This window comes from Oncorhynchus kisutch, linkage group LG2 (genome assembly GCF_002021735.2).
Source record: "Oncorhynchus kisutch isolate 150728-3 linkage group LG2, Okis_V2, whole genome shotgun sequence".
Classification (NCBI taxonomy): domain Eukaryota; kingdom Metazoa; phylum Chordata; class Actinopteri; order Salmoniformes; family Salmonidae; genus Oncorhynchus; species Oncorhynchus kisutch.
In genome coordinates this window covers 40,683,450-40,708,433 of record NC_034175.2, presented here as the reverse complement: position 1 = coordinate 40,708,433, position 24,984 = coordinate 40,683,450, and the positions used below count along the sequence as shown (strand labels likewise).

General features: G+C 42.6%; 1 protein-coding gene across 4 annotated transcripts in view; it reads right to left on the bottom strand.

Annotated features, from left to right (window-relative positions):
- LOC109865899 (formin-like protein 2) overlaps window positions 1-18,822 on the bottom strand; it is a 77,041-nt gene extending 58,219 nt beyond the window's left edge. For 3 of the 4 annotated variants that reach the window (XM_031794318.1, XM_031794321.1, XM_031794326.1), the window contains exon 1: window positions 18,255-18,368. In XM_031794318.1, the coding sequence (XP_031650178.1) occupies window positions 18,255-18,368 (114 nt within the window). Of the gene's footprint in view, window positions 1-18,254 lie in introns of all 4 variants that reach the window. The other variant, XM_031794313.1, reaches the window with a different exon arrangement.
- Between the last annotated feature and the right edge of the window lie 6,162 nt (window positions 18,823-24,984).

Genomic DNA, 24,984 nt, shown 5'->3' with positions numbered 1-24,984 from the left:
AGGACCCATTTAACCCTGTAAAACTGACGCAGTGATCAGGCCCACATCTGAGACGCTCATCTCTTCAACGGAGAACTCGGAGGAGTTCCTAACAAAGGTAGCCTAGTGGTTAAGAGCGTGGTGCCAGTAACCAAATGGTAGCTGATTTGAACCCTGAGCCGACTAGGTGGAAAATCTGCCGATGTGCCCTTGAGCAAGGCACTTAACCCTCATTTCTCCTGTAAGGCACTCTGGATAAGATGACTAAAATGTCAATGTGAAATTGACACTGAGCTACAGGTACCCACGGTAGAAATATGCACCCGTATCACAAACACATCAAGAGGTTAGGCTTGCATATCAAAGCATGGGCCTAGTTATCTGGAAACTTAATACAAGAAAACTCAGCATTAGAGGAAAAAGTGGCCTATACGGAGTAACAAAATGTTTGAAGTATATCAACTAAAATAGGATGTTGACAGTGGATGTGCATGCTGTGGGAGGCCAGTCTTCAGTCCAATAAACCTGTAAAAACAGATTGCTGTAGTATTTGGAGTCTAAGGCGGTCACTGAGGCCTATATCAAACTCTGACAAGGCACGACCTCCCATTTTCACTGCAGATGTTGCTTCTGGCATGAGCTTACCCTACAAAACCCTCCTTTTACTGGGGCAGCTTCAAAAGGCAACAAATGTCTCAAGAGAACTTCACCGGTCGGGTTGTGCATCAATCAGAACCGAGGGGAAAATTAGTCTGCAGAGCCTTCTCCAAAAGCCTAAATATTTTAGCATCAGTAGATCCGGGATCTAATAACTATGATAAGCAGAACCCACTGGCCACAAAATAGTTGAATCAACGTTGTTTCAATGTAATTTGTCAACGTATTGTGACGTAGAATCTGTGGAAAATACATAGGATTTTTGTTGTTATGACCTGGATTGCAGTTGTTTTGAGGGTGAAATTTCAACTATGGGATTATGTCCTCATTATAACCAATTTGACATAGACAATCCATGCATTTAAAGTATTAGATTTAGCCATATTCTTTAACTTCTTTAATTCCAGTTAGTCATTTGCAGACAAAGTTAAAGAATAGGACCTTTAATAAAGTTTGATTTGATTTAGTCCTCTTCTTTGACGTTGATTCTTGGTTGAGACGGAGACGTGAATCCAACATATAAATGATTAATTTGTAGACAAGCTGGAATTTGCAGAGGTATGGAAAATGAAGGAAATATTTGCTTAAATGGTCTGGGATTATTTGATAGAGCCAGTCACCATTTTGTATACTGTCAGAAGTAAAAACCTTTGATAGCATGTAAATCCTTGGAATCAAAATGGCAACACTAGACAACATAGCCTCTGCTGCCAGGACACAGATTCTAATTTATCTGAATGACCTCAGTGTAAAATGTTTTCTCCTGTTTTAAGAGAGCTTGAAGCATGGTTGGCTTTAATCACACGGTTGAACTTCAGATAAAGTTCAGCTAGAACATAAAACAACTCAAAATGACAAAACAGAAAACACCAACACTTTTACATAAGACAGTCTAAACAGTGTCTCATATGGTGCCGTTTCAAACAGCTGTCACCTTGGACTGTGTACAGAACCACTCCATGAGGCAGTTTACTTCAGAGGCAGAGTAACAACCGTAAGCCTCCTCTCCTATTGTTGTGGGGCCTGTTGTTGTGCCAGTAGGGCTGGACTGGGCCACACTGAAGACTGGCTGTAACTGGCTGTGCTCAACATAAAGGAGCCAAGCTGGACCATGTCTAACTTGCCTCACCCTACACCTGCTCATTACGCTAGGGTAGATCAACAGCTAAGAAAGAACCAATACAAAAGACTGCTGTTCTAGACTCAATCATTAAATCAAATAAAAAATGTAATCACATTATATTTGTCACATGGGCCGAATACAACAGGTGTAGTAGACCTTACCGTGAAATGGTTACTTGCAAGCCCCTAACCAACAATGCAGTTAAGAAAGAAGTGACTAAATAAACTAATGTGAAATATATATATATATAAACTCAGCAAAAAAAGAAACGTCCCTTTTTCAGGACCCTGTATTTCAAAGATCATTCGTAAAAATCCAAATAACTTCTCAGATCTTCATTGTAAAGGGTTTAAACACTGTTTCCCATGCATGTTCAATGAACCATAAACAATTAATGAACATGCACCTGTGGAACGATCGTTAATAGAGGTCGACCGATTATGATTTTTCAACGCCGATAACGATTATTGGAGGAACAAAAAAAGCAGATACCGATTAATCGGCTGATCTTTGTTTATATATATTTGTAATAATGACAAATACAACAATACCGAATAAACAATGAACACTTTTATTTTCAGAGTCAGTAGAAAGGTCTTTTTAGTGTCCTAAGATTTCATAACGGTGACCTTTAATTGCCTACCGTCTATACATAAATAACATCTATTTAGTCTCAAATAAATAATTAAACATGTTCAATTTGGTTTAAATAACGCAAAAACACAGTGTTGGAGAAGAAGGTAAAAGTGTAATATGTGCCATGTAAAAAAGCTAACGTTTAAGTTCCTTGCTCAGAACATGAGAACATATGAGTCTTCAATATTCCCAGCTAAGAAGTTTTAGGTTGTAGTTATTATAGGATTATTTCTCTCTATACTATTTGTATTTCATAGACCTTTGACTATTGGATGTTCTTATAGGCACTATAGTATTGCCAGCCTAATCTCGGGAGTTGAAAGGCTTGAAGTCATAAACAGAGCTGTGCTTCAAGCATTGCGAAAAGCTGCTGGCAAACAGAGGAAAGTGCGGTTTGAATGAATGCTTACGAGCCTGCTGCTACCTACCACCGCTCAGTCAGACTGCTCTATCAAATATCAAATCATAGACGTAATTATAATATAATAAACACACAGAAATACGAGCCTTAGGTCATTAATATGGTCAAATCCGGAAACTATCATTTCGAAAACAAAACGTTTATTCTTTCAGTGAAATACGGAACCGTTCCATATTTTATCGAATGGGTGGCAACCCTAAGTCTAAATATTGCGGTTACATTGCACAACCTTCAATGTTATGTCATAATTATGTAAAATTCTGGCAAAAATAATTACGTTCCTTGTTAGGAAGAAATGGTCTGACTCTGCATACACTGAACGCAAGAGAAGTGACACAGTTTCAGGCACCGCATTTATTATATTCAATGCAGGACAAGCTAGTTAAACTAGTAATATCATCACCCATGTGTAGTTAACTAGTGATTATGTTAAGATTGATTGTTTTTGATAAGATACGTTTAATGCTAGCTAGCAACTTACCATTGCTCCTTGCTGCCTGCACTCGCATAACAGGTGGTCAGCCTTCCACGCAGTCTCCTCGTGGATTGCAATATAATCAGCCATAATGGGTGTCCAAAAATGGCAATTACCGATTGTTGTGAAAACTTGAAATCGGCCCTAATTAATCGGCCAATTAATCGGCTAATTAATCGGCCATAACCGGTCAATCTCTATTTGTTAAGCAACTTAGGACACTAAAAAGGCCTTTCTACTGACTCTGGAGACAGGACAGACAGCTGATCGTCCTCGCAGTGGCAGACCACGTGTAACAACACCTGTACAGGATCGGTATATCCGATCATCACACCTGCGGGACAGGTACAGGATGGCAACAACAACTTTCTGAGTTACTCCAGGAATGCACAATCCCGCCATCAGTGCTCAGACTGTCCGCAATAGGCTGAGAGAGGCTGGACTGAGGGCTTGTAGGCCTGTTGTAAGGCAGGTCCTCACCAGACATCACCAGCAACAACGTCGACTATGGGCCGTCGCTGGACCAGACAGCACTGGCAAAAAGTGCTCTTCGCTGACGAGTCACGGTTTTGTCTCACCAGGGGTGATTGTCGGATTCGCGTTTATCATCAAAGGAATGAGCGTTACACCGAGGCCTGTACTCTGAGGCGGGATCGATTTGGAGGTGGTGGGTCCGTCATGGTCTGGGGCGGTGTGTCACAGCATCATCGGACTGAGCTTGTTGTCATTGCAGGCAATCTCAACGCTGTGCGACACAGGGATGACATCCTCCTCCCTCATGTGGTACCCTTCCTGCAGGCTCATCCTGACATGACCCTCCAGCATGACAATGCCACCAGCCTACTGCTTGTTCTGTGCGTGATTTCCTGCAAGACAGGAATGTCAGGGTTCTGCCATGCCAAGTGAAGAGCCCGGATTTCAATCCCATTAAGCACGTCTGGGACCTGTTGGATCGGCGGGTGAGGGCTAGGGCCATTCCCCCCAGAAATGTCCGGGAACTTGCAGGTGCCTTGGTGGAAGAGTGGTGTAACATCTCACGGCAAGAACTGGCAAATCTGGTGCAGTCCATGAGGAAGAGATGCACTGCAGTACTTAATGCAGCTGGTGGCCACACCAGATACTGACGGTTACTTTTGATTTTGACCCTCCCCTTTGTTCAGGGACACATTATTACATTTCTATTAGTCACATGTCTGTGGAACTTGTTCAGTTTTTGTCTCAGTTGTTGAATCTTGTTATGTGCATATAAATATTTACACATGTTAAGTTTGCTGAAAATAAACGTAGTTGACATTGAGAGGATGTTTCTTTTTTGTTGAGTTTATATCAAAAAGTAACACAAAAAAATGTGTGGGGGTACATGTTGTCAAGGTAATTTGTAAAGTGACTATGGATCGATAATAATCAGCAAGTAGCAGCAGTGTAAAAATGTAAATAGTCCGGGTGGCCATTTGATTAATTGTTCAACAGTCTTATGGCTTGTGGGTAGAAGCTGTTAAGAAGACTTTTGGTCCTAGACTGGGCACTTTACAAAAACAACTCTGCAGGACTGGTTAGGTCTAGAAGTTAGGTTTGAAAGAATGTGTGAGTGATTGAATTTACATCTATTTAAACTAATTCAAATTACTAGGCTATAGCTTAGGCTACAAGATTTGCTAACTTGGCCCAAGTCATTTATGCCTACCTATACAGTAGCCTAACTCTCTAACATCTCTACAGCCCACGCAAAAAGCATGGTATAAAATTAGACATTATCCAAAACCACCGCCCAGGCGCAAATGCCCAAATTGAATTGAGCACAACAACAACAACGATTGCAGTCCCCAACGGTTTCGACCCAACGCTTCTTGCACACATCCAAAAGGCTGGTTCCCACACAACCAGATGATTCTGTGCCAGCGGAGGGAGCAAGGCTTTCAAGCTCTGCTGCCTGCCTGCAGTGTAGGCTTTAAAAAGCACATCACACACCACAGCAGCCTAAGACTTGTGACGGGTTTGAATGGCCAATGTGCCTCTGGCTGGATCACTAGCCCTACTACTTCTCACCAGTAACAGTTTAGTGTTCCTCGCTGCTACGGCTAATTAGGGACCTTAGTTCGGCAGCATCCTGGACTTCCGACACCACGTTGCCTGTTGCCTCTCAATCAATCCCCTGAACGACCCAGCACCCCCAGTGATGGGACGGAAGCAGCCCCAGCCTCAACGCTGTGGACGGAGCTGGCCCCTGGACCCGGAAGGAACAGCCACAAGCCTAGCTGCCTGTCGGGCCGGGGGTTAGTGCCAGGCTCCATCCTCCTACAGAATAACGAGCAGCTTTGTTCCCCAGCTACTGTTAGCCCTCTGCTGCATAGAGAATACCCATTGTTCTGCTCTTTTAATGCAGAGTCAGCATGAAAAATGCAAAGAATGCTGGCTATTCATTTATTTCTTCTTTTTTTTACATTTCCTTTCTCAAAAGATATACTGAGTGGCCAAAGAGAAAGGTAGGACACTTTAAAAAGGCTAATTGAGAACACGCCTAGCTGGCTCGACCAAGGACACTTGAATTGAGAAGGAAAAAAAGAACTTTTCCAAACTGTAGCCCACGTTTACCAAAATGGAGCAATTCGCAGATCATGGCCCTTTGGCTGCCTTTAAGCAAAGCGGCTTATATGTAATCTGGTCAGACTATTGAGAAGTCTATAACAAAAGCTAAGCCCTTAGCCCCATATGGCATTTAAGCAAGTCCCAAAAACTGCTTCAAACTTCTCTGCCTCCCAGACAAGCCAGGGAATACAGCATTGGCTAAATCAAGATCCGTCCGTGTTTTAACATGGTGAACACGATATTTCCATGAGAGGCCAGTGGTTACTTGAAGCAGAGGAAAATCAACATAGGCCTAAAAGGCTACATTTCTGCTGCATCGTGTCACCTTCCTGTGTTCCCATGTGAAGCGTACACATTGCATGTGACTCACATACTCTAGGGTAGATTGATGATTTCCCAATGGTTTAGATCAGGGACAGGTAACCGCTAGCCTTTTTTTAGGGCCGTGGATCAATTTTTCCTTTTTCTTTAAAAAACTAAGCTTAGCTTAGGGCCTCCAAAAGGCTAGGGCTGACTCTGACTGCATGTGGGGGTATGGATGTGGGTATGCAGACGTGCAAGCCACTGCAGCCCCTCTTGTTGAGTTTAGATTGTTTTTGGTGGCCCCCATGCCCATCAAAGTTGCCCATCCCTGGTTTAGATAATAACCATCACAGGTAGGGGACTTGTAAAGACACAAAAGCCATTTTGCTTTGATTCCCTTAACTGATTGGCTAATTGTTGGAGTCACGCTTGATGAGAAACGAAACACAGTTAAATCAGAGTTGAGAAACAAATTCAAATGTACATCACTTGCCGAGCCATCTCATTAATTCTTTCATATGTCGAAACAGCCAACACTCATGTCATGGGTGCTATGGCAACCAGGTAAGAGCGTACAGACATGCTCCTGAGTGAAAGAGACTACTAAATGCCAAGCATGTTCCCATTAAAAGGTCACATTTTGCATGAAAACTGTGCCTTACAGTGTAATGAGCAGTCTTCGTCATGCTTACAAAAACAGAGGGGCTAGCCAGTGATCAATGGAGGGACATTCAGTATGACAGCTCACTAGAAAATACAAGAAACTATGGCAATGCAAGCAACTACAGCAAGGGACAAAGCAGACTGTGGCGAAGGTTACATTAGATAGACAAAGTATAATTGGCTACACTGTTCATGAAGTGACAAATAGGCACACATACCAGTAAAAAGGTTTGGAAACACCAACTCAATCAAGGGTTTTTCTTTATTTTTGATATTTTCTACATTGTGAAATAATAGGGAAGACATCAAAGGTATGAAATAACACATATGGGGATAGCCAGTGATGGCAAACCTTTTTGAGTTTCTTAAAAGTAGCCACCCTCTGCCTTGCCCTTGATGACAGCTTTGCACACTCTTGGCATTCTCTCAACCAGCTTCACCTGGAATGCTTTTCCAACAGTCTTGAAGGAGTTCCCACATATGCTGAGCACTTGTTGGCTGCTTTCCCTTCAGTCTGTGGTCCAACTCATCCCAAACCATCTCAATAAGGTTGAGGTTGGGCGATTGTGGAGGCCAGGTCATCTGATGCAGCACTCCATCACTCTCCTTCTTGGAGGTGTGTTTTGGGTCATTGTCCTGTTGGGAAAAAAAGGATAGTCCTTCTAACCCCAAACCAGATGGGATGGCATATAGCTGCAGAATGCTATGGTAGCCATGCTGGTTTAGAGTGCCTTGAATTCTAAATAAATCACTGACAGTGTCACCAGCAAAGCACCCCCACACCATCACACCTTCTCCATGCTTCATGGTGGGAACCACACATGCAGAGATCAAATTTGGACTCATCAGACCAAAGGACAGATTTCCACTGGTCTAAAGTCTATTGCTCGTGTTTCTTGGCCTAAGCAAGTCTCTTCTTATTATTGGTATCCTTTAGTCGTGGTTTCATGGCAGCAATTCGACCATGGAGACCTGATTCACGCAGTCTCCTCTGAACCGTTGATGTTGAGATGTCTCTGTTACTTGAAGTCTGTGAAGCATTTATTTTGGTTGCAAGCTGAGGTGTAGTTAACTCTAATGAACTTGTCCTCTGCAGCAGAGGTAACTCAGGGTGCTTTCTTTCTTGTGGCGGTGTCACGCCCTGACCTTAGTTATCTTTGTTTTCTTTATTATTTGGTTAGGTCAGGGTGTGACAAGGGTGGTTTGTTTAGTTTTTGTATTGTCTAGGTTTTTTTGTATGTCTAGGTTTTTTTTGTATGTCTAGGGGTTTTTCTAGTCTAGGTGTTTATATGTCTATGGTTGCCTAGATTGGTTCTCAATCAGAGGCAGCTGTTTATCGTTGTCTCTGATTGGGAACCATATTTAGGTAGCCATATTCCTTGGTGGGTTGTTATTCCTTGTGGGTTGTTATTCTATGTTTAGTTGCCTGTTCTGCACTAGCCAGATTGCTTCACTTTGTTTAGTTCTGTTCAGTGTTCTCTCTTTAAATAAAGAGTTATGTTCGCTTGCCATGCTGCGCCTTGGTCTCCCCTTTATGACGACCGTGACAGGCAGTCCTCATGAGAGTCAGTTTTATCATAGTGCTTGATGGTTCTTGTGACTGCGCTTGAAGAAACTTTCAAAGTTCTTGAAATTGGATGGATTGACTGACCTTCACGCATTAAAGTAATGGACTGTCGTTTCTCTTTGCTTATTTGAGCTGTTCTTGCCATAATATGGACTTGGTCTTTTATCAAGTAGGGCTATCGTCTGTATACCACCCCTACCTTGTCACAACACAAACGATTGGCTCAAACGCACTGAGAAGAAAATAAATTCCACAAATGTACTTTTAACAAGGCACACCTGTTAAGTGAATTCTAGATGACTACCTCATCAAATCAAATCAAATTGTATTAGTCACATATGCCGAATACAACAGCTGTAGACCTTACAGTGAAATGCTTACTTACGAGCCCCTAACCAACAGTGCAGTTAATATATATATATATATCTATCTCTCCGGCCACCCTTTAACTAGGGTGGCCGGAGTCTTTGACCATTTTTAGGGCCTTCCTCTGACACCACCTGGTATATAGGTCCTGGATGGCAGGAAGCTTTGCCCCAGTGATGTACTGGGCGATTCGCACTACACTCTGTAGTGCCTTGTGGTCAGAGGCCGAGCAGTTACCATACCTGGCCCTCACACGGCCAGGGCTCTAATCTCCTCCCTATAGGCTGTCTCATCGTTGTCGGTGATCAGGCCTACCACTGTTGTGTCATCTGCAAACTTAATGAAGCTGGTTGAGAGAATGCCAAGCGTGTGCAAAGCTGTCATCAAGGCAAAAGGTGGCTACTTTGAAGAATCTCAAATATAAAATATATTTTCATTTGTTTAACACTTTTTTGGTTACTACATGATTCCATACAGTATGTGCTATTTCATAGTTTTGATGTCTTCACTACTATTCCATAATGAAGGAAATAGTCCAAATTAAGAAAAACCCTGAAATGAGGAGGTGTCCAAACATTTTGACTGGTAGTGTACATTGTCTGCTCATGTAGACCTCAAGTGCCATTCAACTGCAATGCTGTTAAGTGGATGGTGGGGCTCTTGAGCCACAATAGCTCTGGTTCAGGGAGTCGTTCGGTCGAAGGACCGCTAGAGCACACCCGAACGACACCCCAGGCCAGAGCTAGAGCCACAATAGCTCTGGTTCAGGGAGTCGTTCGGTCGAAGGACCGCTAGAGCACACCCGAACGACACCCCAGACAAGAGCTAGAGCCACAATAGCTCTGGTCCGGGGAGTCGTTCGGTCGAAGGACCGCGAGAGCACACCCGAACGACTCCCAGGACCAGAGCTAGAGCCACAATTGACTCAGAGCGAATAGGAAAGGTGCCAAAACAAAGACTTATCAGCAGATACACTTCCAGTCAAGTGTAGTGGCTACAAGGAAGGTACTTTAGGCTACTTGAGGAGCTTGTCATGGAAACTGGATTCCAAGTTTCTTTTTTTACTCTACTTATAGTATTTAACCACTGTAAACGGTATCCATTCAGTTTTGCTCATGTGGCCCACTTTGCTTTTTAAAGTGTTTAACTAGTTATATTTCAAAAATGGCGGATCAAGCAAAAAGTACACAACGCAAAAAAAACGTTTTTAAATGTCCAGATTGTTCCATTGTTATTTACTCCTTAATTCACTCATTACCCTAAGGTTACTATTGTACATATTGTGGTGGTAGTGTGATGGTTTGGGGATGCTTTGCTGCCCCAGGACCTGGATGACTTGCCTTAATTAGAAGGAACCCTGAATTCTGCTCTGTATCATATAATTCTACAGGAGAATGTCAGGTCATCCGTCTGTGAGCTGAAGCTGAAGCACAGCTGGGTCACGCCGCAAGAGAATGATGGAAAACACACAACAAGTCTACATGAAAACGGCAACAACAACATAAAATGTTTTGGAAGTTTTGGAATGGCCTAGTCAAAGTCCAGCCCTAATCCCAATTAAGATGTTGTGGCAGGACTTAAAATGAGCAGTTCATGCTTGAAACCCCACAAATGTTGCTGAGTTAAAGCAGTTATGCATGAAAGAGTGGGCCAAAATTCCTTCGCAGCAACATGAGAGACTGATCAACAACTACAGGAAGCATTGGAGCTCAAGGTGGCACGACGAATTATTGAGTGTAAGGGAGCAATTACTTTTTCACGCAGGGGCAATGGGTGTTGCATTACATTGTTCATGAAATAAATATAGAATTGTTGTGTTATTTGTTCACTCAGGTTTCCTTTATCTAATGTTAGGTTTTGGTTGAAGATCTGATAATAATATTAACGATGTAGGCTATCACAAAAAAGAATATCCCGATACTGTATTTATTTATTCTCCCCATCACTAATCGGCCATGTGGCCTATTCACACAAAATATACATTTTTACAGCCAGAAAGTATTAAGAGAGAAAGGATTAGGCTTACAAGTAAAAACAGTCTTTCGAGCAAAAACATGTTATTGGAAATGAAATTCCTACTATTTAATCAAATCTACATGGAAGATTACAAGTCTGTAGCCTAAGCTTATAATGGACGTTTACATTATACTTGTTTCTCTCCCTGGTCAAGGTCGTATGTGAAATACTTTGCCTTATCTTGACGGAGGCCTTGCATGACAATTATGTCTAGTTTAAATCTCAGCCGTCGCTTCAAGTCCCCTGCAGCAGCTGTATCAATGGAAGGCAATGTGCTTTGTCAGGGGAAACAGTTAGGCTTAGTGGAATCAGCCAACAGCAAGCCTTGAATTTCCCAGGAAAAGCCTACCTGTAGTGCACTAAATCTGTTCTCAATGTTGACTCTATTCTTATGATTACTGTCCAAGTACAAATACACTCAGTGGCCAGTTTATTAAGTACACCACTCATTCATGAAAATGGTTCGCTCCTACAGACAGTGAGTCACGTGGCCTGCTATATAAAGCAGACAGGCATTCGAGGCATTCAGTTACTGTTTGATTTTGAGCAACATTTTGCCTTTATTTAACTAGGCAAGTCAGTTAAGAACAAATTCTTCTTTTCAATGACGGCCTAGGAACAGTTAACTGCCTTGTTCAGGGGCAGAACGACAGATTTTTCCTTGTCAGCTCGGTGATTAGATCTTGCAACCTTTCGGTTACTGGCCCAACGCTCGAACCACAACACTACAAATAACATCCAGTCAGTGGCAGTCCTGTGGGCTGATGGCAGAGTCAGGATTTGGCGTAAGCAGTATGACGCCATGACCACATCCTGCCAGTACAGGCTGGTGGCGGTGGTGTAATGGTGTGGGGAATGTTATCCTGGCACACGTCTGGTTCCTTGATACCAATTGAGCAACGTTTGAATGACACAACCTGCCCCAAAGAATTCAGGCTGTTCTGGAGGCAAAGGGGGGTCCGACCGGGTACTAGATGGGCGTACCTAATAGATTGTAGACTGGGTGTATACAAATCCACTCAAATTGGGCTATTTATTAGCCAATGTAACAACATGTTAGTAGAGTAATTAGTGTTACTACACAGCTACTAGCCAGCAGTATACCACCCTGCATACCACTGCTGGCTTGCTTCTGAAGCTAAGCAGGGTTGGTCCTGGTCAGTCCCTGGATGGGAGACCAGATGCTGCTGGAAGTGGTGCCAGTAGGAGGCACTCTTTCCTCTGGTCTAAATAAAATATCCCACTGCCCTGTGTAGGGTGCCGTCTTTCAGATGGGATGTTAAACGGGTGTCCCGACTCTCTGAGTTCATTAAAGATCCCATGGCACTTATTGTAAGAGTAGGGGTGTTAACCCTGGTGTCCTGGCTAAATTCCCAATCTGACCCTCAAACCATCATGGTCACCTAATAATCCCCAGGTTACAATTGGCTCATTCCTCCCCCTCCTCTCCCCTGTAACTATTCCCCAGGTCATTGCTGCAAATGAGAAGGTGTTCTCAGTCAACTTACCTGGTAAAAAAACAGATAAATAAAATAAAAATAAAAAATTGTGACCCCCTAAACAGAATGCTGTAATGAGTGCAACACATAGCCTAAAAAAAACACAGTTGTCAGCTGAACATGGAGGTCAACTGCTTTCATGTAGTCAAATCCCTCCCAACCCTGTTTACTCCACCTGGTTTCTCAATGTAGGAGTTAGTCAGGCCATAGCAGCTACCCTCTAGATGGCTAATGTTCAGATTAAGAGGGAGCTAAACATGTTCTAATTTTATTTTTAAATACATTTGGAAAATGAACTGTAAAGCCCAGTTCAGATACAACAGCCGACATGAAATGAGACGAGATAAAATGAGCTAGTTTGAGAATGTTGTGTTGTACAACTGGTTGACTAAAGACGGGGCAGGTGAGAGGTGCTGTTGAGCCCATTTCCATGGTAACGGTGTCTTTTAAAACGACAGATGAAACTTTCAAACAAAGTTGCCACTTGTTGTAGCAAGGTGCTTTAGCAAACTTGAGTGTCATGGAATACATGCACCAGAAACAGGGTACACTTTGTGACTTGTCAGATGAATGTCAGGAAACTAGGTTAGCTATGTGCAGCAAAATAGCTAGCTAGCTCTCTGTTTGGCTAGCTACCTACCTGGCTGAACACAGAGCATTAGTGCACTGTTCTTTGTTTGGCTAAATAAATCTGTCTCGCTTGAGACTAAAGATTTGACATGATGAGTCTTGGAAACTCCAGCCGACGAAATTAGACGTTCTAAAACTAGGCCGTTCAGATCATACAAACTCCTTAAAAACCGTTGTGTCGTGTCTCTTCTTATGTATCTGAACTAAGCTTAAGGGGCAATTCCAAAGCAAAAGAATGATGCTGACTCAAGATTTTTTTACTTTAAAATGTAGCTTATGTCAAACAAAAATCAATGATTGCAAAGTTAAACAAACCATACGACTCTGCACAAGGACGACGTTTAACAATTTCCACTGAATATTTTACAAAAACAACATTTACTTTAAGAACAGTGCGGATGTAAAGTTTGGTAACAGAATGACGGCACAAACAGCACAAACCGTCATTCTGTTACCAAACTTTACATCTGCACTGTTCATAAAGTAAATGTGTTTCTGTAAAATCTTCAGTGGAAATTGTTAAAAATCGTACTTGAGCATAGAGTTGTATGGTTTATTGAACTTTGCAATCATTGGTTTTTGTTTGAAATATATTTAAAAATGTAAAATCTGAGTCTAGCATCATTCTGTTACCGTGGCTATTTAAAAGACCTTGTATAGGACGGCAGGTAGCCTAACGGTTAAGAGCATTGGGCCAGTAACCAAAAGGTCGCTGGTTTGAATACCTGAGCCGACTAGGTGAAAAATCTGTCGATGTGCCCTTGAGCAAGCCACCCTAGTTGCTCTGGACAAGAATGTCTGCTAAATTACTCAAAAGTAAATGTAAATATATAAGCCACTGCAATATAGCATTGCTGTTTTTTAGGGCCTTCCTCTGACACCGCCTGGTGTAGAGGTCCTGGATAGCAGGCAGCTTAACCCCAGTGATGTACTGGGCCGTACACACTACCCTCTGTAGTGCCTCGCGGTCGGAGGCCAAGCAATTGCCGTACCAGGCAGTGATGCAACCAGTCAGGGATTAGAGGTCGACCAATTAATCGGAATGGCCGATTAATTAGGACTGATTTCAAGTTTTCATAACAATCAGAAATCGGTTATTTTGGACACCGTTTTTTTTTACACCTTTATTTAATCTTTATTTAGTTAAAAACACATACTTATTTTCAATGATGGCCTAGGAACTGTGGGTTAACTGCCGTGTTCAGGGGCAGAACGACAGATTTTTACCTTGTCAGCTCGGGGATTCAATCTTACAACCTTACGGTTGAGTGTAAGCCTGCTTAACTAGTCCAACGCTCTAACCACCTGCCTCACGAGGAGCCCGCCTGTTACGCGAATGCAGTAAGAAGCCAAGGTAAGTTGCTAGCTAGTATTACACTTAATCAATCATAATCACTAGTTATAACTACACATGATTGATGATATTACTAGTTTATCTAGCATGTCATGCGTTGCATATAATCGATGCAGTGCGCATTCGCGAAAAAGGACTGTCGTTGCTCCAACATGTACCTAACCATAAACACCAATGCTTTTCTTAAAATCAATACACAGAAGTATATATTTTTAAACCTGAATATTTAGCTAAAATAAATCCAGGTTAGCAGGCAATATTAACCAGGTGAAATTGTGTCACTTCTCTCGCGTTCATTGCACGCAGAGTCAGGGTATATGCAACAGTTTGGGCCGCCTGGCTCATTGCGAACTAATTTGCCAGAATTTTACGTAATTATGACATAACATTGAAAGTTGTGCAATGTAACAGGAATATTTAGACTGATGGATGCCACCCGTTAGATAAAATACAGAACGGTTCCGTATTTCACTGAAAGAATAAACATCTTGTTTTCGAGATGATAGTTTACAGATTCCACCATATTAACGACCTAAGGCTTGCATTTCAGTGTGTTATTATGTTATAATTAAGTCTATGATTTGATAGAGCAGTCTGACTGAGTGACAGTAGGCACCAGCAGGCTCATAAGCATTCATTCAAACAGCACTTTCGTGCATTTTGCCAGCAGCTCTGCTGTTTATGACTTCAAGCCTATCAACTCCCGAGATTAGGCTGGTGTAACGATGTGATGTGAAATGGCTAGCTAGTTAGCGGGGTGCGCGCTAATAGCGCTTCAAACGTCACTCGCTCTGAGACTTGGAGTAGTTGTTCCCCTTGCTCTGCATGGGGAACGCTGCTTCGAGGGTGGCTGTTGTCGTTGTGTTCCTGGTTCGAGCCCAGGGAGGAGCAAGGAGAGGGACGGAAGCTATACTGTTACACTGGCAATACAAGTGTCTACAAGAACATCCAATAGTCAAAGGTATATGAAATACAAATGGTATAGAGAGAAATAGTCCTATAATTCCTATAATAACTACAACCTAAAACTTCTTACCTGGGAATATTGAAGACTCATGTTAAAAGGAAACACCAGCTTTCATATGTTCTCATGTTCTGAGCAAGGAACTTAAACGTTAGCTTTCTTAAGTGGCACATATTGCACTTTTACTTTCTTCTCCAACACTTTGTTTTTGCATTATATAAACCAAATTGAACATGTTTCATTATTTACTTGAGGCTAAATTGATTTGATTGATGTATTATATTAAGTTAAAATAAGTGTTTATTCAGTATTGTTGTAATTGTCATTATTACAAATAAAAATCGGGCATTTAATCGGTAGCAGCTTTTTTTGTCCTCCAATAATCGGTATCGGCGTGGAAAAATCATAATCGGTCGACCTCTAGTCAGGATGCTCTCGATGGTGCAGCTGTAGAAAATATCTGTTTTATCAAAGAAGTAGCCTGTTTTACAAAAGTCCTACTTACACTGATTAAAATGTTGGTGAAGAAAGAAAATGGGCAGTGATAGCATCCAATCCGTGAAACCGTCATCCTCCTGCTGACTGCTCCTCCTGCTGACTGCTTGATGCAGTTTAACCCATGCTTATCAATCAGTGAAGGATGCATGGTGGTTTTGGATCAATCATTGAGGGGCCCAATACAGTTTTTCAATCATTAGCCTTGCAGGCTGAAGTGACACACTCATCTGAGTCACACGCACACTCGGGCAATTCGTGGCGCCGCCGGCCAGCGGGCATTACTGACAATCAGCGGGGTTTAAATAGCAGTAAATAACGCTGTGCTGGTGATTAAAACACTCAACTCGCCCAAGGATCCAGTCTAGCTGGTACTCCTTCATTCTCACATCCATCCCTCTTCAGTGAGCGACTGATCACTCCTGGTGCAACCAGACCCACTGTGTTATTTTAGCCTGTGCTTAAGGGATTCAACCAGTAGCATTAACTAATAGGATATGTTTAGAGTATGACTCATTAGTCCATCAATGACCTTTACAGGGGGAAATAAATACAGGTTATGAGCGTGTCGGGAAAAGCTTACCGACAACTAACAGTTTCAGTGAACTCAATGATACAGTATCCTTCCTATAGCGCCGTAAAGTGGTTACATTTGGTTCCTCTAGCCTCCTTTTTTAGTTGAAAAGGAGGCCAGGCAGGCAGGCGTTCAAGCCAGGCATTCCTTGGTGTTGTTCACAGATCATGAAAAGCAGCCAGGTTATCCTAAAAGCAGACGGGATTAGGAAGAAGCCTTCAATCCCCTGGTAGGCCTAGGCAGTGTGACGTCAACCCTGGCTGTGGCTCAAATGGCACTCTATTCCACAGTGCACTACTTTTGACCAGGGCCCATAGAGTTCTGGTCAAAAGTAGTGCATTACATAGGGAATAGGGCGCCATTTGGGACGCACTACCTTACGGAAAAAAAGATTGCCGTCAGAGTGCTGTATAACTGCAGTATACTGTAGTATAACTGTAGTTAGAATGCAGTAGAACTGCAGTAGGCTGCAATTACTGAGTCCAAAATAACACAGTCGACTGCAGTTACTGCACTTTTACTGCAGTTTCAGAACTGTTATCTTTTTTTTGTAAGGGCACCCCTCTGGCCAGAGGTCTGCTCCCTGCCTCCCTCTCCGCCGAAACATGCAGCAATTACACCCCAACGAGAACACTGTGACATGTATTAGTGACTCCCACATAAAAAACAATTGCTCCATTAGGTAGCCTAATAACAGTCTAAATGGCTTGGGGCAGCACCAGTCAGCAAACAGAGTAACAGGCCATAGCCCAAGGCATAATACATTGGAAAACACAGAAACATAGAGTAAAACAGTTTTAGTTACAGTTTTTCCTTCTTAAATCAAACCGTTCCTTCTGACAGGTACTGTTGCAGGAGCTCTGAAGTCACATGGCACTGCATAACCTTCTTAGTAGGTCTGTGTTGGGCTAATTGTGTTGCAGGCGACCAGGTCCCACAACAGACTCACCTAGCCACCTTGTAGCGGAGTATTAGGTCTGACTACAACCATGTCTGACCCACATCTACACGACCTCACAAAACCAGGCTTTTACACCCCTGAGCCCTTCACTGATCTAACCCCCCAGAATCTCTGAACAGGCTATGTTGTTGTTATGCTTGGTACGTAATGCCATGTTTTAGGATGCTGAAACATTGCAAATGTGTAGTATAGTAATCAATGCATGAATTAGCTTAAAGTACAGAAAATGGAAGATAAAATGAATTGAGCAGGATTAGCTTAAATCAACTAGCTAGGTTACTAATTTTGTCAAGACAGCTCGCTGTTCAATTGGTTATTTAGTATACACAGTTGGCTAACACATCACATTTACAGAAGCGGCGTAGGTACAAGTAAACCTAGCCTTGGCATATACAGGCTGATAAACAAGCATTCTCACTGAACACTGAATGTCCCACTCAGAAAGGCATTTTCGAATTTGCAAGATAGGGCCGATGGGGCAAACAAACAGCTGTCCTACTTTAAATTGCTGAGGTTTACATATCAAATCAACCAGGGAGTCAACTTGCTGAGTAGAGTTCAGTTTCCTCCATATATAACTTCACCGCTAAAACAAAGGTAATTGACTTCACAGACTACTAGATAGATACTTGGATTGTGTGCTTTTCGGATGAATTTGCGTGACAGATTTTGTTCACGTGGTTTTCTACCCTCTCCCATTGATTATTTGATGCGATCAATGAAAGAAGAAAAAAACGTGTCAAGTAAACCAAAGAGATCAATTGTTGCAACGTCTATCTCATCGTGATATTCCAATTTAGCTTGCTACTGTAGCTAAACACAAACGGTGGAACATGGTTTGAGTTGAGAGGACGACTGAGCGGAGTAGCTAGGTAACGGTCGGACCAACACCGCTGCCGTGCCAGCGCAAAGTAGGAATGGCGCAAAGACAAATGGGAAACTTATCAAGGTTCGATAAGAAAGCACTTTGAATTTGTGAACATACCAAAACGATTGCGAATCTCTCCTCCAATTCGCCTGGCTCCGGCATAGGCAGCTTCAGAGGCATGTTATGCCCCCTGAAATCAGTTTGCTGGTCCATACTCCCTGCGTTCCCCATGTTTCAGCTTGTTTTTTTGTTGCTGGATCACAACTACAACTACCTAACGTTACACCTTTCTCCTCGACTTCAGAAATCAAGTCACAAAAAAAAAAACGAAACAAATGTACCCGCGCTAATGCCTCTTGTTTGCAAATGTTCCTGTGTTTATCCCAGCCTCGCCACTTTTAACAGAAAACACACGTGAGGAAATCAGCACACCACGATGGTTCCAAAGAGCCGACTCCCCGAGAAGCATTATAATGGAATGGGGGACTTTGTGGAAACTTGAATCGAAGCAACGACCGCGCAATATTTATAGGACCAACGGAATCTATCCATATCTTGCACAATTTCTGCTCCACTCCCATTTAGTTGTAATGACGATGTGCATGATTCGGGTTTAGGAATCCCTGTCTGTGTAGCAAGCTAATCTCTGCAGTGCTGACCCAACGAATACAGTAAAGAGTCTAGTCTACTCATACGTCACCGATTACACCGCACACACACACACAATCACATCTCTACACAATGAGCCCTTTCAGAGACAAGCCTTCTACTTGGCTTTGCCAAAAACGTAGTTAAGGAGACGATGTTGTGTAGCGTTGCATGCTGGTAGATGCAGACCCGTTCATGGTGTATAACCGGTGTATAACCTGTTTATAACAACCTTAACAACCTTACAATTACACTAATCCAAGTCCAGTATTTAAGCCTCATAGCCCAGAAGAATTAGGATAGTTGGGAAATCTTCATTTACAGCCATTATAGATAGGCATAGGATAGAATATTCACAATACTGAAGGTTGAGAGAAAAAAAGGCAAAACAATCTATTAGGCCTACTTCTACTACTGAGTAGAAGATATCAGATAATGTGTTGCTAACAGGGTGGAGTCCCATTGCTTTTGAGAGGATGACATCAGCTTGGGGAGAGTTTCCATGGAGAGCAGAGGTTCTCCAGATGCACAGTGGCAATATTAAACAACACAGCCTGATACAACAGAGCATCAGTCATGTCATATTAGGGGTCAGTTGGCTACACACATCGCATCAGGGACACAATGCAGAGAGAGAGGCTGACCTCATACCATTAAATGCTCCAAATCGTGTTGTTGGTGACTTACACGTTCTGACATTCTCCTTCTCTGTTTGGTTTCTCGCCATTTTTTTTACTGGCTTGATTACGTCAATCAAATACACTGTCACTGAGTCAGTTGATGAAAGTGACATTTTAGGCTACAAATATGGGCAAAGCATGAAGATACGCTGTTTCACATCTGTTAATGTGAAATGATGAAGTCCCTTAATGAAGTTGTACCTTAATATAGGGCATGACTGTCTTGTGGTAATGGCTGGAGTGGAATAAGTGGAATGGTATCAAATCGAATGGATGCCATTCCATTTGTTCAGTTCCAGCCATACTTTATTATGAGCCGTCCTCCCCTCAGCAGCATCCACTGATGAGGTTTGTGAAAAAGTACACTATATATACAAAAGTATGTAGACAACCCTTCAAATTAGTGGATTCGGCTATTTCACAGCCACACCCGTTGTTGACAGGTGTATCAAATCGAGCACACAGCCATGCAATCTCCATAGACAAACATTGGCAGCAGAATGGCCTGACTGAAGAGCTCAGTGACTTTCAACGTGCTACTGTCATAAGATGTCACCATTCCAACAAGTCAGTTTGTCAAAATGTTGTCCTGCTAGAGCTGCCCTGGTCAACTGTAAGTGCTGTTATTGTGAAGTAGAAACCTCTAGGAACAACAACAGCCCAGCCGCGAAGTGGTAGGCCACACAAGCTCACAGAACAGGACCGGCGAGTGCTGAAGCACATAGCACATAAAATTGTCTGTCCTCGGTTGCAACACTCACTACCGAGTTCCAAACTGCCTCTGTTAGCAATGTCAGCACAAGAACTGCACACAAGCCTAAGATCACCATGCCAAGCGTCAACTGTAGAGGAGTAAAGCTCACTGCCATTGGATTCTGGAGCAGTGGAAACGCGTTCTCTGGAGTGATTAATCACGCTTCACCATCTGGCAGTCCGACGGACAAATCTGGTTTTGGCAGATGCCAAGAGAACACTACCTGCCCCAATGCATAGTGCCAACTGTACAGTTTGATGGAGGAGGAATAATGGTCTGGGGCTGTTTTTCATGGTTCGTGCTCGGCCCCTTTGTTCCAGTGAAGGGGAATCTTATAAAGCTGCAACATACAATGACATTCTAGATGGTTCTGTTCTTCCAATTTTGTGCAAAAGTTTGGGGAAGGTCCTTTCCTTTTTCAGCATGACAATGTCCCCGTACACAAAACAAGGTCCATGCAGAAATTGTTTGTCGAGATCGGTGTGGAAGAACTTGACTGGTCTGCACAGATCCCTGACCTCAACCCCATCAAACACCTTTGGGATTAATTGGAACGGCGACTGCGAGCCAGGCCTAATCGCTCAACATCAGTGCCCGACCTCACTATGCTCTGTGTGACTGAATGGAAGCAAGTCCCCGCGGTAATGTTCCAACATCTAGTGGAAAGCCTTCCCAGAAGAGTGGAGGCTGTTACAGCAGCAAAAGGGGGACCAACTCCATGCCCATGATTTCAGAATGAGGTGTTCGATGAGCAGGCGTCCACATACTTTTGGTCATGCAGTGTTAAAGGTGTAAATGTGCAATATTTGAAGTTACAGATTCGTTCCCTTTGCCACTCATTGCAGACATACAACAATTCTAATACATGTTTCAAAACCAGTAAGTCTATCTAAAATAACATTGTCATTACAATCATGCCCTTTTTTTTATATATTTTTTTTAACATAATATTATAACCTTCATCACATAGCTACAATAATTGGCCTTTCTATTAAGGCCTTAGGGGCTCAACAACTAGCCTATTATTCTGTACACAAAACGCCACAAATGAACTAATGAACATACAGAACAGTAGTGCTCAGCAGAGCTATGCCTGTAAAATACGCAACAATGGACATACCAACAACAGTCAACAATAGCAGGGTCTCTCTCAGACGTCTGCTGTGGAGAGCAGCCAAGGCCGTGGAGTGAGTGGGACAGACACAGACATGATGCTGCAGCTGATGATGAGGCAGCGCATAGTAGATGGAGTGTGTGTGTGTGTGTGTGTGTGTGTGTGGATGGAGATGGGAATGAGAGACATTGATTTCCTGGTGGAGGTTGGGGGTGGTTGCAGACATGCCAGGGCCTCAGCTGGCTGAGAAAGGCAGGGAGACAGGATGTCAGTAGTCAAATCAAGTCAAATTCTATTTGTCACATGCGCCGAATACAACTGGTGTAGACCTTACAGTGCAATACCTACCCTTAAGACCTTAACCAACAATGCCGTTTTAAGAAAATACATTTTTTTTAAAAGTAAGAGATAAGAATAACAAATCATTTAAGAGCAGCAGCAAATAACAATAGCGGGGCTATATACAGGGGGTACCGGTACAGAGTCAATGTGCAGGGGCACCGGTGTCGAGGTAATTGAGGTAATATGTACATGTAGGTAGAGATTTTAAAGTGACTATGCACAGATAATAACAGAGAGTAGCAGCTGCGTGGGCGGGGGTGGGGGTGGGGGCTTTGTAAATAGTCTGGGTAGCCATTTGATTAGTAGTCCTCTGGAACTGAAGAGATGAGAGGCTAATTAGGCAAAACCATGTTTTTCTATGGCAACTGCTCCACACTATAGTACATGTTTTGTGTCACAATGAGTGATGACCTAATAGACACCTCCAGAGAAGGCTCTTTTGGCCTAATCCACATAGAAGAATGGGAGAATATGGTGTTTCAGGGGGGAGACACCCTACAGCTGCTCAGTGCTCCGAGGCCTAGAGAAATCCCCACTAAGGCAATCCTAAGAGGGCCCAAAGTGCACCGCGAGGAAATGTTAAAATGCCAAACAGATGCCCAAAATAAAGAGAGCACAATCAAATCTCTGTGTCAGGAATCTCCCAGGGACACCATTTCACAGATGTTGCTAAATTTGTCTACAAAGCTAAAGGAAGCAGTGTTGTTAAATGCCAGAGTGCTCATGAGAGAGGGAGAAGACGTGGCACAAAGAGAACGTTGTGGTAGAGCCACGACAGAGCCAGCGTTTGCAACCCTCCCTAACCCCAAAGTTGTCCGTTGATCAGTGAGCAAGATTTTACACATCACCCACGTAGGGACTCCCGCTCAGGTCATTCTATAAACCACAGGAGGCTGCTGAGGGGAGAACGGCTTATAATAATGGCCGGAACGGCGCAAATGGAATGGAATCAAACACCCGGGAAACCATGTGTTTGATGTATTTGATACCATTCCACCTATTCCGCTCCAGTCAATACCACAAGCCCGTTCTCCCCAGTTAAGGTGCCACCAACCTCCTGTGCTATTAACATAAATACAATTGGAAATTTTGAAATGTCCATTTTAGTTCAGAGTCAAAATAGTTCAGTGGTATAGGAGGTTGGAAGTGATCATTTTCAGGCCAATTAAGCATTGTGGACAGAATATTGGTCTTGTTAAAGTTTCCAGCTGAATGAAGGCTTTACGCATGTCTTGTCTTATGAGTGTGTTAAGTCCTAAACTGAGAACGTAATGTCAGATGCAATCATAGAATGAAGAGGCCCTCTAGTGCATATAAAGTGTATTACAGGGGAAATAAAATAAAGACGCAAAACACAGCATTCACACCACTTTGGAGGAAATAGTATATATTTAAATGTGATTCACACAGCAAGAAGGAACATTTAAAACACAACTAGCACTAAACGTTGTTTCGTAGACCTGCCAGTGTGTATGCCAGTCTAACGTGGTGGTACTGAAACTCTGTCGTGAGTCATCCAGATAAGCCTGAGGAAGCCATTTTCAGAGCTAGGGCTCCCTAATAGTATTTCTGCTGAGTTATGTTTGTAATGGTTCAGCTACTCTCTGCAATGGAACTGCTACAGGCGACATACAATTGGCACGTCCCAAATAGCACCCTACTCTCTCCATAGTGCACTACTTTTCCCATGGGCCCTGTGCACTTCATTGGGAACAGGGTGCCATTTGGGACGTATCCCCACTCCTCAGTATAGAGTAATTGGAATTGAATAAGAAGTGCGGGGGGGGGGGGGGCTGGAGGAGTCAGAAACTGAGAACTCTGAAGATTATACTTTTGTTGGGGACTTAGAGAAAGTCTACTATTAGCAGAGAGAGAGAACCACACTCTATTTACCCCACAATATCAAATCAATCAAGGTGTCATGTTGAAACTTTAAGTTATGCATTTCATGACATACATACCATGCCTATTACTTGAACATGATTACTCTGGTAGATTTTTATATAAATAAATCAATGTTTTGAAAAGAAAAAAAATAAATGAAAAAAAGGCTATTACTTTTTGCATGTGTACCCAGTTCTCATCCTCAGAGGAAATGTATGCAAGTAAAGTACAAGGGTGTGCTGGTAGCCTCAAAGTTGTGAGGTGTTCCTGTCTGAATCCCAGGGATAACAGGGTTCATCTGACAGGGCTAGGCTGGAGTGGTTGCTGGCATCAAAATAACACACACACAGTGCTTATTGCCAGCAGGTGACATTAAATTGTATTATGTGATCTGTGATCAAAGTTGATCCTCGGTTGAGTTGATGCGTTTGTCACACGGTCACTGATCTTCGGAACAACAATACATAGAGCCAAGACTCGAGAACCAATCAGACTTTATTATCTGCTGGCAATAAACTGGACTGAATGTTGCTGAACTTCTCACAGTTGTACATGAGTATCTTAATAGGCTCATATTATGATTGTGAATAATAAGTAAAGAATTTACTACAGTCTTCATGCTACTTCATGTAGAAGGAGGGGAGAGAGGTACTAGAGAGAGAAGGAGTTTACCTGTAAGGGTGTATATGAGTAAAGGTGAAAGTCTGTAGATTTCTTGTACAGGCCTGAGCTGCAGTCTTTGGTTAAAACGTTGAATATATACAGTATTAGTCAAAAGTTTGGACATACCTACTCATTCGAGGGTTTTTCTTTATTTTTACTATTTTCTACAATTGACTAGGCGTTGGGATTAATTATAATAATAATAATAAGAGTAAAAAACAAAGTAGCACCAGTGTATTTGTACTATGTATCCCCATTAGCTGCTGCCAGAGCAGCAGCTACTCTTCCTGGGGTCCAGCAAAATTAAGGCAGTTAATACAATTTTCAAACATTACAATACATTCACAGATTTCACAACACAGTGTGCCCTCAGGCCCGTGCTCCACCAGAAAGTACGCACACTCCATGTATAATCTCCTAGCAATTTAATGGGTATTTACCAACGTTTCGGCATCACTGTGCCTTCCTGATGGTTGTTACACATGGAGTGTATGACTTTCTTTCTTTTGATAGTTTATAGTTTATTCGCCGTTAGCACCTCCACACAACTATTATTCTGGGTGTGCGCCAGCTCATGTTTTTTTTAAAAGTTTGCTAATCAGTCATTTTGTTAATGGCTGCATGCTTATTAGTAACTGGGATACGCAATTTCATAAATGTGTCAAGTGCAACGTCTGGTTGCTCCTCGTTACACACCACAGACCAACAAATATTGTTAACATCCACATAAGATTCACTAAAAAACTTCTCGTAAGACCTCTT